Below are 14,353 nucleotides of genomic sequence, written 5' to 3'. Positions count from 1 at the left end.
CAGAACAAGGAGAAGATTGAATGGTAAGGAAAGGGTAATCTGGAGTGAAGATTAGTGTTGCAGGAGGGTTGGACGAGGTGTTGGATGTCAGCAGCTGGTAAGGCGGGGTACGCGGGTTCGAATGTGTTTCGATGTCATGGATGTGAGAGATGGCAAAGAGAGACTGGGAGACCGGGAGGAAAACAGAAAGGAAAGGAAGGCGAAACTGCATTCTTGTTGGTTTGACAAGATGAAAGGTCGAATTGCGCCCTTCGTCGCCCGAAACTCCTCAGCATCACTGGTTGTTGGAGATGACAAATCGTCAGCCTCAATCGCGCGGGTTTTGAATTGGATACTGCTGATGCTGGTTCTTACTAATGACCAGCTTCAAACCCCGAGCATCACGCAAGACAAGCAGAACCATCACGTCAGCAAGAGAGAACTTGCGGGAAGGACCGTCAAGTGTGATGGAAATAAAAGTCGTTATATTGATAAAGTGTGCACCGAAAACTTGGCCAAACACTTTGATCCAAGCTGGTCGCCCTCCAACCCTGTTGCTAGAATGGATATCAAGAAGCTCGCTCTGGCAGAAACCAGCGCTGCCCAAGGCCGCCGGCTCATCATGAAAACAATATGAAACGGATCAAACACGTTCGGATAGATCCTCTGGTAGGCCCCCGCTTTAATACCTCGCATCTCTTTGCGACTCTGGATCCGCGTTGTACGTGTCGTAGCCGCGATCTGGCCCACGAGGGTTTGGCCTGTGACTTTGCGACGTGCCTGGACGCGTAAAGTAATCGTTGTCTCCCCGTGGGGGCATCGGCGCCGTCATATTCCGGGACGGCGTGTAGTGCGGGCCCGGCCCACGGTTCGGCAAGGGGCCCGTTGCGCCACGGCCTGGCTGATATGGCTGGAAAGATCCACTGGAAGCGCCACGCGCCGATGATGGTACAGCGGAACGATCTGAGAATACAGAAGGAGCGGGACTGGCGCGTCCGTCCGATGGTAGAGTGTACTCGCCGTACGCAGGCCTGCTTGGCGCCGGTGATGAACGGCCGCCGTCATACGTGTCGAATGTCCTGCCCGTCGTGGACCGAACGGGCGCAGGAAATGGCGGCATTGTGCCGGCAGAGTAGGTCAAAGGACTCTCTGTGATGTTGTTGCGCAAGGAAGAACTGTGTGCAGACATGGGGTCCGGAGGCGGCCGCCCGGCAGTCCTGTGAGAGTTGGACGTGCCAGGGCGGTTGGGAGGTGCCATGGCGTTGCCGGACGGCAGTGGAGTGGCGTAGCCCATGTCGGCGCTGTTGCCCATGAGCGGAGCGTTCGAGTTGTAGCTGGCAGTGGACGACATGGTGGTTGTCCTCGGAGGCATGGGTCTCTTCCTGTCCATCTGACCAAGCTCGATGCTGCCAGGGCTTGCGGGTTGCGATGTGTAAGGCGGCAGCGTGGTCATGGTGTCCTTGCGATCGAGCTGAGGCATGTCGGGAACCTTGCCGGGCTCACCCAAGTTTGGCAGGGTCGGAAGCGTAGCCTGGCGGCCGAGGATGGGTTTCTCAACACCGTTGATGCCGGCCTTGAGTTGCTTCCGCTCTTCCTTGGCGAGAGCTTTGTCGACCTTCTCATGGACAATCTTCGTCAGAGATTTGTTGACCTTTCGCTCACAGTAGCCAGACAGGCCGCCGTCGGCACGGGGAATCCAGTGCCATAGGAAGAAGACGTAGAACAGAACGGCGGCCAGAAGGAATAAGGCCGAGAAGATCCAGACAACGAGAGTGAAGAGCATGCCCGACAAGATGACGGCCTGTCGGGTGTCCTGCGTGGCGAGTTCCTTGATCTTTTCAAAGAAGCTCAGAATTTCCTCCCCGACATTGCCGCCTCCATCGGAAGAGAGCTTGACCTCGTAAACAGACTTGAGGGTCAAGGCATTGATGGCCTGGCGTGGTCCGGAGCAGAGCAAGACGCGAATCCAGGCTGTATGGGTCAGAGGCATTCCGCCAAGGCACTGGGAGAGGGTTCGTTTCACTTACACTGGAAGCTGAAGTAGGTAAACAGGGCGATATACTGCCCACCCTTCTTGCTCTTGGTGAGTTCAGCAAAGACGAGGAATCGCCTGTAGCCCTGTCGCTTTCCCAGGCGAATACTCTCCAGGCGGACGGCAATGTTGTCAAGGTAGCATTCAGCAATGTTGCCGCGCTTCATGACGCGCATGGCGCGGAGCTGTTCGAAGCCGAGGTTGACAAAAGATGCAATGATGCAGATGGAGAAGATCCATTTCGATATCTCAAAATCAATGGCGGGGTCGATCTCGCCGGACCATTTGTTGAAGACGAGCAGGTTGACGGCAGTAAACGTGTCGACGCCGTAGACAGCAATCGAGATGATGAGCATGAACCAGAGGTACCCGTAGGCGAAGGGAGTGGCACAGCCTTTTGACTTGAAGTCGTTCAGGTTCTACGGTGCGTAAGGTCAGTAAGCAGGACTTGTGACAACTCTGAATGAGGACACACTCACAATGTAATCCCACTTCTGCTCAGGCCGAGCCTCGACGACCTTGCGTCGATTCGTGCAGCAACCCATGATGTTGTGTGTGCTGCAGGGAAGCGACAGGCGGAGAGGGGCTTAGAAAGGATGGCAGGTGCCCGAAGTGGCGGGAGCAAGAGGCTTGGTAGTTGAGACGATTCTTCGTCGCCGCTCGAATCATGTGGCGTGCGCAACGTCGAGCGCCAAGTCAATCGTCGTGTCAAACGTCGTTATGATATCTCGTGTTCCGGACCGGCCGTTAGCACATGTCGTTACTCGCCCGCGAAGTAATCGACTTGTGCTCTGTCGTGATGACTGTTTGCGTACAGTTGTTGCGACGAAACAAAGGAAGGAGAGGGATCAGTCCCAGGTCGCTCGAGGCCGGATACAGCGAAGGGGTAGGGGGACGAGGACGGAGGGGAGGGAGGGCGCAGGGTGGTCGGAATGTGGGCCACTGGGTGGTATGTGCGGGTGGGTGCGAGAAACGATCTGAGACGCAACGACGTCGTGGCACGACCAGGCGAGGCGAGGTGAGGGCCACCTTCGAAGACTGGCGACTGGCGAGCGGCTGGTGGATCGCGTGGGACGCTTCTTCTTCTTCTTCGACGAAGGAAAGGGCAAGAAAGGCTCGACGAATGGTGAATGGATCGGCAGCTCAGAGTATGAGGCCTGCCAATGCCGCGCAAGGTTGGGGAAGAGACGACTTGGAGGAGGGACGAAGAAACAGGACGCCGGAGTTAGTGTATGGGGGACTTGGGATGAGTGCCGAATGGTAAGGCGCAAGTGGATGTCGTCGTCGATCAGGGTGGATGGTTTCGCTATTGCCGGGTTTGATCTACCGGAGGGAAGGCGCGCGCTGGGTATCAGGGAGTCGAAAAAGGAAGCAATGCGTAACAAGAATGATGTTGATCGCGCAAGACGTTTTTGGCGAGAATGAGAGCGAAAGCGAGAGTGTGGTTGTGTGAGAGAGAAACGACGAGCGTGGGCGAGGGGTCAATGAGTGTTTGAGTGTTGGGTTGGAATGACAGGCGGCGTGGAATTCACGCAAGGCGACGGAAGGTTCAGAGGCGAGAGGAAGAGTCGAAAACGGTCGTGCCCGCCATCAAAGCCAAGCAGTGGAATGATGGAGGAGGGAGGGTTCACGAACCACTGGCAGGGAGATGATGTCGAGGGTCTGAGGTCAAAGAGGAGGGCGGGAACGAGTCCGAAGGGCAGGAGATCGGCGCTCGGACGTATGAGGAAGGCGGATCCCGACCGTTTGTGGAGGAGGAGCATCAGGGGCGCCTGCCTTGACCTTGGGCTTGCAATGTACAGTACCTTACTGTCAGGAACCTTGGGGGCCCTGAGCAGGAGCCTTGGGAGCCTTGACCCAAGGGGCAAGAGGCCTGGGGGGCTTGGGGGGCAAGAGGCCTGGGGCAGGAAGGTTTGGCGCCAATCATTTCCTGACCTGTAGTTGGTCACGATTCACTGCATTGCCCAGGGCTGCCCAGCAGCAGTGCCCAGAATGGAAGGATCCTGGGAAAGGCCCTGGGAGGAGGAGCACTGTACCTGGGGGCCGCCATTGGCCATGAGCACCTCATCAGCGGGCATTTCATTGTCTGGACGTGGTTTGAGGCCTGGACCCAAGGGACCCCCGCGTCGAATCAGAAGGGCCCCGACGCAGGTACACGACGCTAACGCCCAGACGAGCCTAGTGACATTTGGGGGAAATGGGGCCACCGTTTGGCATCTCCACTAGCCCCTCGTAGCCGCTACCTGTCATCCCTTCCACATGCTGCTTTTGTTCCCTTTCATTCATTCATTCGAGGAACATCATCGTCGGACTCCCGAGGCTTGGGTGCTCCGGTGTTTTTGTGGCGGCTACGAGGCTGTCGCCCCCTCGAAGAGGCCATCGTGAGCCAACCGAACACCCTCAACGCCAATACCCTCACGTGCAGCTGGCTGCGCGTCGAGAGGCCTGCCTTCTGGGACAGCCGTCGTAGCCGCTGCCGAACCAGGTGCCGGGTAGCCGCTCGTCGCGGCATGTACTTGTGCTGCACAATAGTACCTATCCACGCGTTCACAGGTCGCTTTTCGAGCGAGGGCGCGAATGAACGCAGCCGATTTTGCACAACTGCGCCCGTTGACCGAGCCAAAAACAAACCCAAAAAACCCCTTGCTGGCCGAAACGGTACTTGCCGAGTGCAACCTTGGATCGTCTGCCTCCGAAGCAACCGGTGGGGGGTTGGGATTGGACTCGTCGCTCGAGAACAGAACAGACGGCATCCCCGATATAATGCGCCCCCCGCTTGTCGCATGACGAAACTGGGGCCTGCGCGACGTGACCGCTTTCCTCTGAGACACCATGTTTATTGCTTTGGGTTGCTTGGATCCTGTTTTGGCAAGCTGCTGTAATCCGCGCGGCTATGCCATGTTCTGGGTTGCCTCCCTTGCAGCCACGCCTAAGAAAACGTCAAAAGACACCAGTCAAAGAAAGGCGCCTCTGGTTAGACGCCAAGAGAAACACTCGACAGTCGTTTGGATTCAGCCTGATGTCTCTCATCTCATTTTCCCTCTCGTGGCAAACTACGACCACAGAAAGTAACCTCGTCAACAGTGCTGCTTACCAGCCCAGCCCCATACTGCAAGGAGGGCCAATTGACTCGACGACGTCTTTCTAGTCATGTCTCTCATGTGATGATGGCTGAGGCCTACACCCTCCAGGAACAAACGTTCCGTTCATGGCTGGGCGTCCTAGACTTACAACGTCAACCTAGACAAAGGCATCATTGACGCTGGCAATAGTTATCCCAAGGTCCCAGACAAAGGGCCAGCGCCAGCTTTCTATGTCTTTGTCTGACAACTCAGTCGCGCTCTCTTCTTCGTGATATGCTGCTGCTTTCCTATCCAGCAATGTCCGTGGCAGACCTTCCTCTTGATGGCCTTCGCAAGGCGTTTACACTTGACAAAGTGCCCCCAAAGCGACAACATCTACTGCTGAACAGTATCTGACGATGCAATCCGACACTGACCACCCGATGGAGGAGCCTCAAGACTTTGAGCTCGTCAAGAAGTTGGGTGAGTCGCGCTGGCTTGCGCGTCGACACGCTGATGGCGAGATATTCGTCGCGCGGCGGATCAACGACTTTGACGAGTATTACAAGTCGCAACACCAAAATCCCGGCTTCTTGACGACCAAGCAGCGCCATGCCAAGGGCCTCCTGGACCTCGTCTACGAACTCAACTTTGGCCGGCAGATTTCACACATTTTCAACCACGAGAACATTGTCTCGCTAGCCGGCTACCTGCGCCAGAAGCCGCTCAACGCCAAACCCTTTAGCGATGTCGAAGCGACAGAGGACTATCTCGTCTGGGACAACTGCGATGCCGGGAACCTCGAGGCTCTCCTCGTCGACAAGAACCCCCAGGTGAAGAACCGCAGGGTCTTCATGCCCGAGTCACTCTGCTGGCACGTCCTCACGTCGGTCATGCGTGCCCTCGCCTGGGCGCACGATGGGTACCGTCACGACGTGGACTGGAAGGCGGGCACGCACATGTGGACCAAAACGGACACGGACTGGATGCCTATCCTACACCGCGCCATCACCCCGGCGTCCATCCTGTTCCAGAACCCGCGCGGCGCCGAGTTGTACGGGCAGTGCAAGCTCGGCCACTGGGGCCAGGCATTCGTCTCGGGCCATCCGGCATCGCGGCACGACAAGGGCGCCCGGGGTGAGCCCACCATAAGCAATGCGTTTGGGCAGATCATGGCACCGCACGCGGAGCCGAGCCATCTCGAAGCAACGCGCGAGGTCAGCCTCGTCGAGATGCGAAAGTCGATGGACAAGTACACCCGTGATGGCCAAAAGGTGAGAACCACGATTGCTTCACTTGGATGCCCACGCTGACGAACCGCAGAATCATCGCATGTACACCCTCAGTGACGAGCACTGGGCCCTCGGCGCCGTCCTGTACCGCATGATGACAGCCCGGGAGCTCCCGAGCCGCGATCCCTGCGCCGGGTGCGCCGCGGGGTGCGTCCATGTCACGGCCTGCGCCGACACGTACTGCCTCCTCGAGGAGGCCGAGTCGGACCAGCTCGACCGCTGGGGCGACCTCGACCTCGACAAGACGTGTAGGTGCGATTACGGCGGGTGCGAGCACGTGCGCGAGGTCATCAAGATGTCCCAGTGCACGCATCCCAAGTGGGGGCCGCCATGCGTGTGCGCAGTCAAGTGCGGCACCAAGACTGTGAACATTGACGACGTCCTCGCGCAGATGGACTACTCGAAGGGTCTGCTCAAGGCGGTCCGCCTGCTCTTTGACTGGGACTGGAAGTTCTCGGCGAGGGGCTCGGTGGAGCTGTGCGGCAAGATTGACAGCTTGTATGCGAGCTGGAAGACGGACACGGGGGAGGGGCGGGAGTACGTCGACGTGCGCGATGATGCGAGGAGGCGGTTCTTGGTGCTGAACGGGCTGGATCAGACTGAGGAAAAGATGGAGGATGACGACAGTGACTCTGCTTCGGAGGCTTCGACTTGACGGAGAACCGTTGCTGTTGTTTCTTATGGTGCGCTTGGAAATAGTTTGCTTCTTTGGGACAGATGTGATTGTATTGAGTGACATGGAGTGAAGCCCACGGCAGCATTTCTCGATAGACATGAACAAGTACTCTAGGACTCTGGATAGAGGCCATAGATTCCCTCATCAGCTCCATGAACTCGAAAGGAATAGGGGGCCTAGATAAACAACATAGCTCCCAAGCCTCCGAAGCCGTGGCTCAGTGGCAGAGCGCTCGGGGTTCTTCCTCCTAAAGATATTGGGCATTCACAGACCTGGGTTTAATCCACCTGGCTGTCTTTTCTCTTCCTCTTTCTCAAATCCAATGATGTCCAACGATGATCTCGCTACTAGGCAGGAGGTAGGTATGGGTCGGTGCTGCCCCGCGAGCTCCATCCCCGCACAGACCAGCTCCATGACCCCACCCTTCCTCTTCCTGCCTTGGTTGTCGTCTTGAGACAGCTCTCCGCTTGACAGCACCTCAAGTCAATTCCTCCCTAGCACCAGCAAACGTCACAAAACAAGCTTCCCCCTCGCGAGCTCAGCACGAATTGCTGCTCATCGCCTCGAGCTTCCGAAGCTTCCACCGCGGGAGGCCATCAAAAATAAACAGCACGGCGACCTACTCCGCGACCGCGGCATCGTCAACCCCAGGCCCACAGCGCGCAATCACTCGCCTCCAAAGCCCAACAACAGGCCACCCTCGACAGAGCCAGCAACAGAGAGAAAACAACCATGTCCGCCCAAACGCCCCCTCTCCTGCTGACGAAACGCCTCACGGCCTTCCTCGCCGCAAACCTCTCACCGACCCTCCACGCCGCCCTTCTCACAACCCCCTCCGGCAAACTCCTCGCCCACGCCTCGACGCCCGCCGTCCCTCTGGCTCCCGCCCCAGCGGTTGGAAGCGGCTCCGTCACCACCACCAACAGCAACACGTCGACAACGGCGACAGCAGCCTCGCCGCCGACGACGACGACAACCCAATCCGCCTCCCCCGTCGCCCTGCTGCGCACCCAAGCCACGGTAGCAGCCTCCCTCTACGCCCTCCACGCCGCCGCAGACCCCGCCCTCGCCCCGGCGCTCCCCGAATCCGCAACGCCGCCGTCCCTCTCCTCGTCCTCCGCCGCCGAACCCGACGCCGCTGCCCGCCCCGCCAAACCCCTCGCCATCACGGTCCAGCTCTCGCACGGCGTGCTCCTCATCCGCAGGCTCAAGTGCGGCCTCCTCTTCGTCTGCATCGGGCCCCTGCCCGAGGATGCCGCCGGGGCCGCCACCGGTCCGCACGCCGGTCAGCACGCCGACGGCGGCCTGACCCCCGCGTCGCCCGATGACAGGGACAGCGTGCTCAGCGCCGGGGCCGCGACGACGGTCAGCGTCGCGAGCAGCGTCGCCGGCAGCGTGGGCGGCGCGGCCGTCGTCGCGATGCGCAGGCAGGCCGAGGAGCTGGCGCGGTGGCTGGATGATAAGCTGGGCAGCCTGCGGGTTCCGGAGGAGGGCGTTGGCGTTGAGTAGAGCCGCTGTGTCCCCTTTCGTGAGCAGTCCTCGTCAGGAAACTGTGTGGGAGCGGTGGGTGCACTATAATGGCCTTTTGATGGGATGTGAAATTTTTGACATTTTGACGAGAAGGAGAGGATCATGGGGTGACGGCGTTTCTGGCGTTGCGGAGATACCCAAAGACGGGGGTCTAGCTATTTCAATGGATGAGAAAGTCATACCAAATCCCCTTTGTGCCTTGACTCAATTCGCATGCGTGCAAGATGATGCGCAACACGAAACCGACGATCCCATAAATCATAAGCAGAGTGGTATTCGCTATCAAAAAGACTGCTTTCAGCCATACCCGGTAATGCTGTCAGATACCAAGACCCCACGCCGAGTCTACGCCAGGGGCTGCATGAGCCCTCCTCCAATATGATCCCAAACGCCGTGACGTAGCATAGCCAGCCAAATAAAACCACGCGAGAAAGCAAACCGCCTCCGCGTAGATGCCGATCAAAATACAGACCCCACCACTGCCCATCACTCGATGCTCATACGCATCAGGTGGTCGTTCGTATCTACCATGCCCTGGAACCCTACTCGTCCCTTGCCTCCATTCAGACGGCCCCCGTTCCCGGGCGTGCCGCCGAGACTCCCGCTCCCCGTGTCGCTCGCTGCCCCGCTGCCGCCCCGGTCAGCCCTCTCGCCGCCGTTGCTGCCCGGTCGAGAGCCCCACGGCGCGCTCTCTCGCTGCCGCGGGCTCTGCATGATGGGCGAGTTGTGGACGCTCATGCCAGGGCTCACAGCACGGCGCTTGAAGCTGACAGGGTCAAAGTCGTCCTCGCGGCGCCGCTTGCTGTTGATGCGGCGGGTGATCTCAGCGGCACTGGGGCCCTGCTGCGACTGCTGTGGGAAGGCGGGCTGCGAGACGTTGGGCGTGTCGCCCTTGGTCGACTCGCCGCTGCTTGCGGCCATGGCGAAGCTGGCGGTGGCACCGAGAGAAGGCGAGTCCATGTTGATGTCTTCGCTGACGCCGGAGGACGAGCCACGGGGGTTGAAGGACGGCGGCGGCGGCGTCGTCCGGTTGCCGATGCTGCTCGACTCGGAGAACGTGTCCCAGAACTTGGCGCCCTTTGAATTCTTGATAGCTTGCTGCTTGAAACTACTGGAAAGGCCTGCCTGGTCGGGGTTCATGTTCATGTCTTCGCCAGGCATTTCGTCGATGTCCTGGTTCACCAGGTTGGGCGAAGACTGGGCGGTGGTAGTTCTAGGTTCGAGGTCGACGTCGCTCTCGCGGACCTGTCGTATGACCTCACGTTCGCGGAGCACCTCGGTCTCCACAGGCGCACCTTCTTCGAGGAGTGCGTGCTTGATGCGGGCAAAGTTTTTCGTCTTGGGCTGTGCAGTGCATTAGCAAGAAAAGAATGTGAAAAGTGTAGGAAAAAAAGAGTGTCTTACCATGAGATTTCCTCGCCGCGCGGCGACCTGCCGCATGATGGTGTGCCGCGGCTTCTGGCCAGAGATGCCCATGACCCCATTGATGCTGTCGCCGCCCATCCTGTCCTCGTCGGCGCTCGAAATGTGCAGCTGGTTCGCCTGCCAGCTGATGCTCTCGCGTCGTGAATGGGACATGGGGATATCCTTGGCAATGGGCGGTGACTTGGAGAGCGCGCCAGCTGAGGCTGAGCCGAAGCCGAGTCCCAAGGGCCCCCGACTCTTCTTTCTCGGCTGCTTCCGTGGGCGCTGGCGTTGCTGGAAGCTCAGAAGGCTGTTGACCGCTGGTGAGCCGAGCGGTCCGCCGGTTCGGTTGACCTGCGGTGTCGTGACGATTGCGTCGTCCATGTCCTCGTCCATGTCGTCATCGGATGAGGAATCCGAGGCGAACGGGTGGGCGCTGCCCAAGGAGCTCGATATGTTCATGCGCTCCTGGTTGCCCATCATGGACCAGAGCGAGTTGGACAATTGCTCGGCGTTGTTGTAGTCGTTGCTCCGTCGCTGGGGTATGTTCATGGCGCGGCCGCCGCCGATGGTCGGGGAGGAGTCGGGGGAGGACTGCTCGGCGAGGGTCGAGTGGTGCAGGCTGGTGGCTGCGCGGGAGAAGTCGAGGCCGCGGGAGCGACGGGGCAGGATGTTTGTCGGACTGGCGTACGAATGGTCGAGCTTGGGGGATAAAGGTGCTGGCTTGGTGAATACGGCAGAGGCGGCGGCAGAAGGCGGTGGCGGAGAGGCAAAGTCTCGCTGGTGCGGCGGCATGTGTAGTGATAGGCCCTTGGGAGTAAAATCAACGCGACGGGGCGTGCTCGGGGCGATTGCGGTGTCTCTGATGTGGTTGTCGTCCTTTGACGTCGCCTTGCCCGTCGTCTCGAGGATGAGCGGAGATGGTGACAGCCTCGCAGGCGTGCCGCCGCCGTCGGAGAGAGATCGCAGTTTGGACAAGGGCGACCTGGTCACGGTGGTGGTACCTGCTGCTGCCGCTGGTGCTGCAGCCTGGGCCATGTCTCCACGGGTGTCGAGGCCCAGTATTTCTGCATCGTCCATGACGGCCTCCTCGTAGTCAATCGGCTGAAAACTCGGCCGGTTCATCATGATGGTAATTTGCGAATGTCAGCCGTGGGCCGCGTAGCCAGCACGGGCGGACGAGATGTTGTTTCGAAAGATCTGGAACAAGGAACGAGATAGATAGATGGCTCGTCCACTACAGCTGGATGGGCGCACAAACACGGCAGCGCCGAAGATCTCTCGTGTCAGGCGTTTGGTGATACAGGGCTTGATTTGAGAGTATCCGTAGATGAAGTCGGCATGATTGAAGCTCTGGCGCTTCAGAAAAGCTGGCGGAGATGAAAAAGGAAGGAAGGAAGGAAGGCATGTCACAGAGCAGAGATGAGAGTCGTCGAGTGACGGCGGCTAACTCTGGGACGCCCTACCCGGCTGGCATCTGGGGGACTTGGGCCTCTACGTAATGTGCCCGCAGTGGTAGCAACCTACCTAGGACCTTAGGTAGCAACCTACCTAGGACCTTAGGTAGCAACCTACCTAGGACCTTAGGTAGATACCTACCTAGTAACCTACCGGGCCAAAAGGCGTCACTAGACGCGCCGCGGTCTCCCCGCCATCATCCTCCCTGGCCCACTTGGCCCATCTCAATTCCCATCCTTTGACACGACCTTTTTGTCTTGATGTTGTGGTCAGGAACGACATTCTGGGGGTGGCTTGATCATCAAGATTTTCCCTAATTCTATTCGAGAGATTCGCGCTCGGCTGTGGCCTTCCCTGTCTCAGCCAGACTGCTTCGAGCGACCAGATGGACCCCACTCACACATGCTGAAAGCGGTCATCGAGACAGCCAATTCCCATGGAACCGGTCGTGCTCTTGAGCCATTGGGGGATTTATGCAACATCCAGTTTCAAAAGTCGCTCTTTTTCTTCTACCTATCCCGATTTTCTAAATACCTTTTTGCGAGGTCCCGCTCGGGGATCCAGCCCAAACGCCGCTGTCATGCCATCATTGCTTTTCTCTCCATCTCGTCGTCCTTGTCTACCTACCAGGAACACATCCATTACCTCATACGGACAGCTGAACGGGCTTGGTCTTGGCAATGTACTCCTTGTACGGCGCCAGCTTCTGCGCGACAGGTCCCTCGGGTCCAAAGTAGCGCTCCACGATCTCAGCGGACCGGCCTGTGAACAGCTCAGGCTTGAGCATGTCATCAATCTCGTTCCAGACGGGCTTGAAGAACTCGGTCCTCTTCATGCGCTCAATGAGGTCGTTCTGGCCGCCCTGCTGCTTGACGACGTCGCTGGCCTGGTGGGACAGCACGCGGACCTCCTCGTGCGCATCCTGGCGGGACACACCGTGGGTCGACAGCTTCATGATGATGTTCTCCTGCGAATTGTTAGCCGCCTGTCGGTTCTCATGCATAATTTCGACATGACCGCGTAGGCGCCGGCCTCGCGTTGCCAAGTGGCACTCGCAAAAGCTACTGCGGCCCCATAAAAGTATTGGAGGGAAAAGAACAATATCACATACACTGGCCATGAAGGGAAGCTCGGACATGACATGGGCATGGATACGCGCGGGGTAGATAACGAGACCATTGGTGACGTTGTCCATGGTGTTCAGGATGCTGTCGGCGAGGAGGAACATCTCAGGGATGTCCATGCGACGGATGGCCGAATCGTCAAGAGTGCGCTCAAACCACTGAGAGGCGTATGTGTTGGCAAAGTTGATGGGCAGGCTCATGAGCTTGCGGCCAAGAGAGGCAATGCGCTCGCTGCGCATGGGGTTCCTGGGCTTGTTAGCAACGGGTTGCGTAGGAGATAACGAGACATCTCGTACCTCTTGTAGGCCATGGCACTCGAACCCTGACTATGTGTTAGCGCGCAAAGTCAGACACGGTAGTTTCTTTCGTCAGACTCACAATCTGGGTCGACTCGAAAGGCTCCTCCATCTCCTTCAGGTTGGCAAGGTGACGGATGTCACCCGTGATGCGCTGCACAGTAGAACCAATGCCGCAGACGGCGTTGGCCACATTCAGGTCGACCTTGCGAGAGTAGGTCTGCGTAGAGATGTCGTAGCACTGAGGGAAGCCGAGCTTCTCGCAGAGGAGCTCGTTGAGGCGGTCAATCTTGGCGGTATCGCCCTCGAACAGCTCGACAAAGGAGGCCTGAGTGCCAGTGGTGCCCTGGGCGCCGCGGAACTTGAGGTCGGCGCGCGCGCGCTCGAGGTTCTCGAGGTCAGACACGAGATCCTGCGCCCACTGAGCCAGACGCTTGCCCTGAGTAATACTGGGTTCATGTCAGCGCATAATGTTTTCGAGTGCTACAAGTGCAGAAGCTGTAGCCACTCCGGTATCGCAGCAAGCCTACGATGAAACGCAGACTGCCTGACATGAAGGTAATTGACTTACAGCTGCGCAGCCTGGTAGTGAGTGTAGCCCAGGCAAGGAACATCCTTCCAAGCCAAGCCGGTCTGCTGTATGTTGGAGATGACCTTGGCGAGCTTGGGGATGAGCAGGTCAAGAGCATCGCGCATCAGAATCAGCTCAGCACCGTCGGTGACGTAGCCTATCTAGTGCATTAGAATTTTTTTTGCAACCCGAGTCTTGTATCGGCCTGTGCTTACAAGATGTGGCACCAAGATGAATGATACCGGCAGCCTCCTTGCCAGCATCGATGCCATAGGCGTGGACGTGGGCCATGACATCGTGGCGGCGGATCCTCTCCTCCTCCTTGGCGACATCAAAGGCCTTGTCGGTGATCTTGATGTTGGCCTTGAGCGCTTCGAGGGCACTGTCTGTGATGGACTTGATACCGAGCTCCTTCTCGGCGGCGGCGAGGTTGTACCACAGGGTGCGCCAGGTTGAGATGCGGTTGCGCTCGGAGAAGATGGTCTTCATCTCCTCCGAGGGGTAGCGCTTGCTTAGCACCGTGCTGTATGTGTCGTAGCCAGCCATGATGAGGAAATCGGATGGGTTCAATGGATAATTGGAGGCGAGTGAGTGATATGAGGTGTGAGTACAACCGTCACAGGCTGGCGATCTCAAAATATTTTCCACTGCCCATTAAGCGCTGCCCGTAAGGTTCCGATACCGTCCGTCACTGGTAGTGGACTGACATGGATGGCGGGGTAATTTGGAGGGGTCATTTTCATGGGGCAGGCGGTGTGAGAGATAGCAGAGAGAGCGGCAGAACGCCAGTCTCTCTGCTGAGGTAAGCTGCTCACCAATTGTGAGCATCAGGAGCACTGGTGTCTGAGTGCGCCATTGATGCGATGCCAATGATTGCGTGGAATGTCAGCTTCCAGATCGTCAAAGAACTTGTGGGAGCTGCTTCATGT

The 14,353-nt window shown here is 58.4% G+C and overlaps 5 protein-coding genes across 5 annotated transcripts; 2 read left to right on the top strand and 3 right to left on the bottom strand.

Moving 5' to 3' along the window:
* Positions 1-661: 661 nt before the first annotated feature.
* On the bottom strand, positions 662-2,556 carry VDAG_05586 (uncharacterized protein; the record flags this gene model as incomplete). The annotated part of the gene is made up of 3 exons (XM_009652481.1): positions 662-1,950; positions 2,007-2,430; positions 2,491-2,556. The coding sequence occupies 3 exons, from the start codon at positions 2,554-2,556 to the stop codon at positions 662-664; spliced, it is 1,779 nt and encodes a 592-aa protein (XP_009650776.1).
* A 2,835-nt stretch (positions 2,557-5,391) lies between these two features.
* On the top strand, positions 5,392-7,020 carry VDAG_05585 (uncharacterized protein; the record flags this gene model as incomplete). The annotated part of the gene is made up of 3 exons (XM_009652480.1): positions 5,392-5,448; positions 5,523-6,347; positions 6,397-7,020. The coding sequence occupies 3 exons, from the start codon at positions 5,392-5,394 to the stop codon at positions 7,018-7,020; spliced, it is 1,506 nt and encodes a 501-aa protein (XP_009650775.1).
* A 753-nt stretch (positions 7,021-7,773) lies between these two features.
* Positions 7,774-8,550, top strand: VDAG_05584 (uncharacterized protein; the record flags this gene model as incomplete). The annotated part of the gene is made up of 1 exon (XM_009652479.1): positions 7,774-8,550. The coding sequence occupies one exon, from the start codon at positions 7,774-7,776 to the stop codon at positions 8,548-8,550; it is 777 nt and encodes a 258-aa protein (XP_009650774.1).
* A 507-nt stretch (positions 8,551-9,057) lies between these two features.
* VDAG_05583 (uncharacterized protein) lies at positions 9,058-11,103 on the bottom strand (the record flags this gene model as incomplete). The annotated part of the gene is made up of 2 exons (XM_009652478.1): positions 9,058-9,915; positions 9,976-11,103. The coding sequence occupies 2 exons, from the start codon at positions 11,101-11,103 to the stop codon at positions 9,058-9,060; spliced, it is 1,986 nt and encodes a 661-aa protein (XP_009650773.1).
* A 976-nt stretch (positions 11,104-12,079) lies between these two features.
* VDAG_05582 (adenylosuccinate lyase) lies at positions 12,080-13,970 on the bottom strand (the record flags this gene model as incomplete). The annotated part of the gene is made up of 6 exons (XM_009652477.1): positions 12,080-12,400; positions 12,545-12,788; positions 12,854-12,879; positions 12,936-13,302; positions 13,425-13,581; positions 13,640-13,970. 6 exons carry the CDS (start codon positions 13,968-13,970, stop codon positions 12,080-12,082), a joined length of 1,446 nt encoding a protein of 481 aa, XP_009650772.1.
* Positions 13,971-14,353: the final 383 nt, after the last annotated feature.

The sequence above is a fragment of the Verticillium dahliae genome, genomic scaffold, assembly GCF_000150675.1.
Source record: "Verticillium dahliae VdLs.17 supercont1.10 genomic scaffold, whole genome shotgun sequence".
NCBI lineage: Eukaryota > Fungi > Ascomycota > Sordariomycetes > Glomerellales > Plectosphaerellaceae > Verticillium > Verticillium dahliae.
The sequence above is the reverse complement of the archived record's forward strand: the minus strand, read 5'-3'. Positions and strand labels throughout refer to the sequence as shown.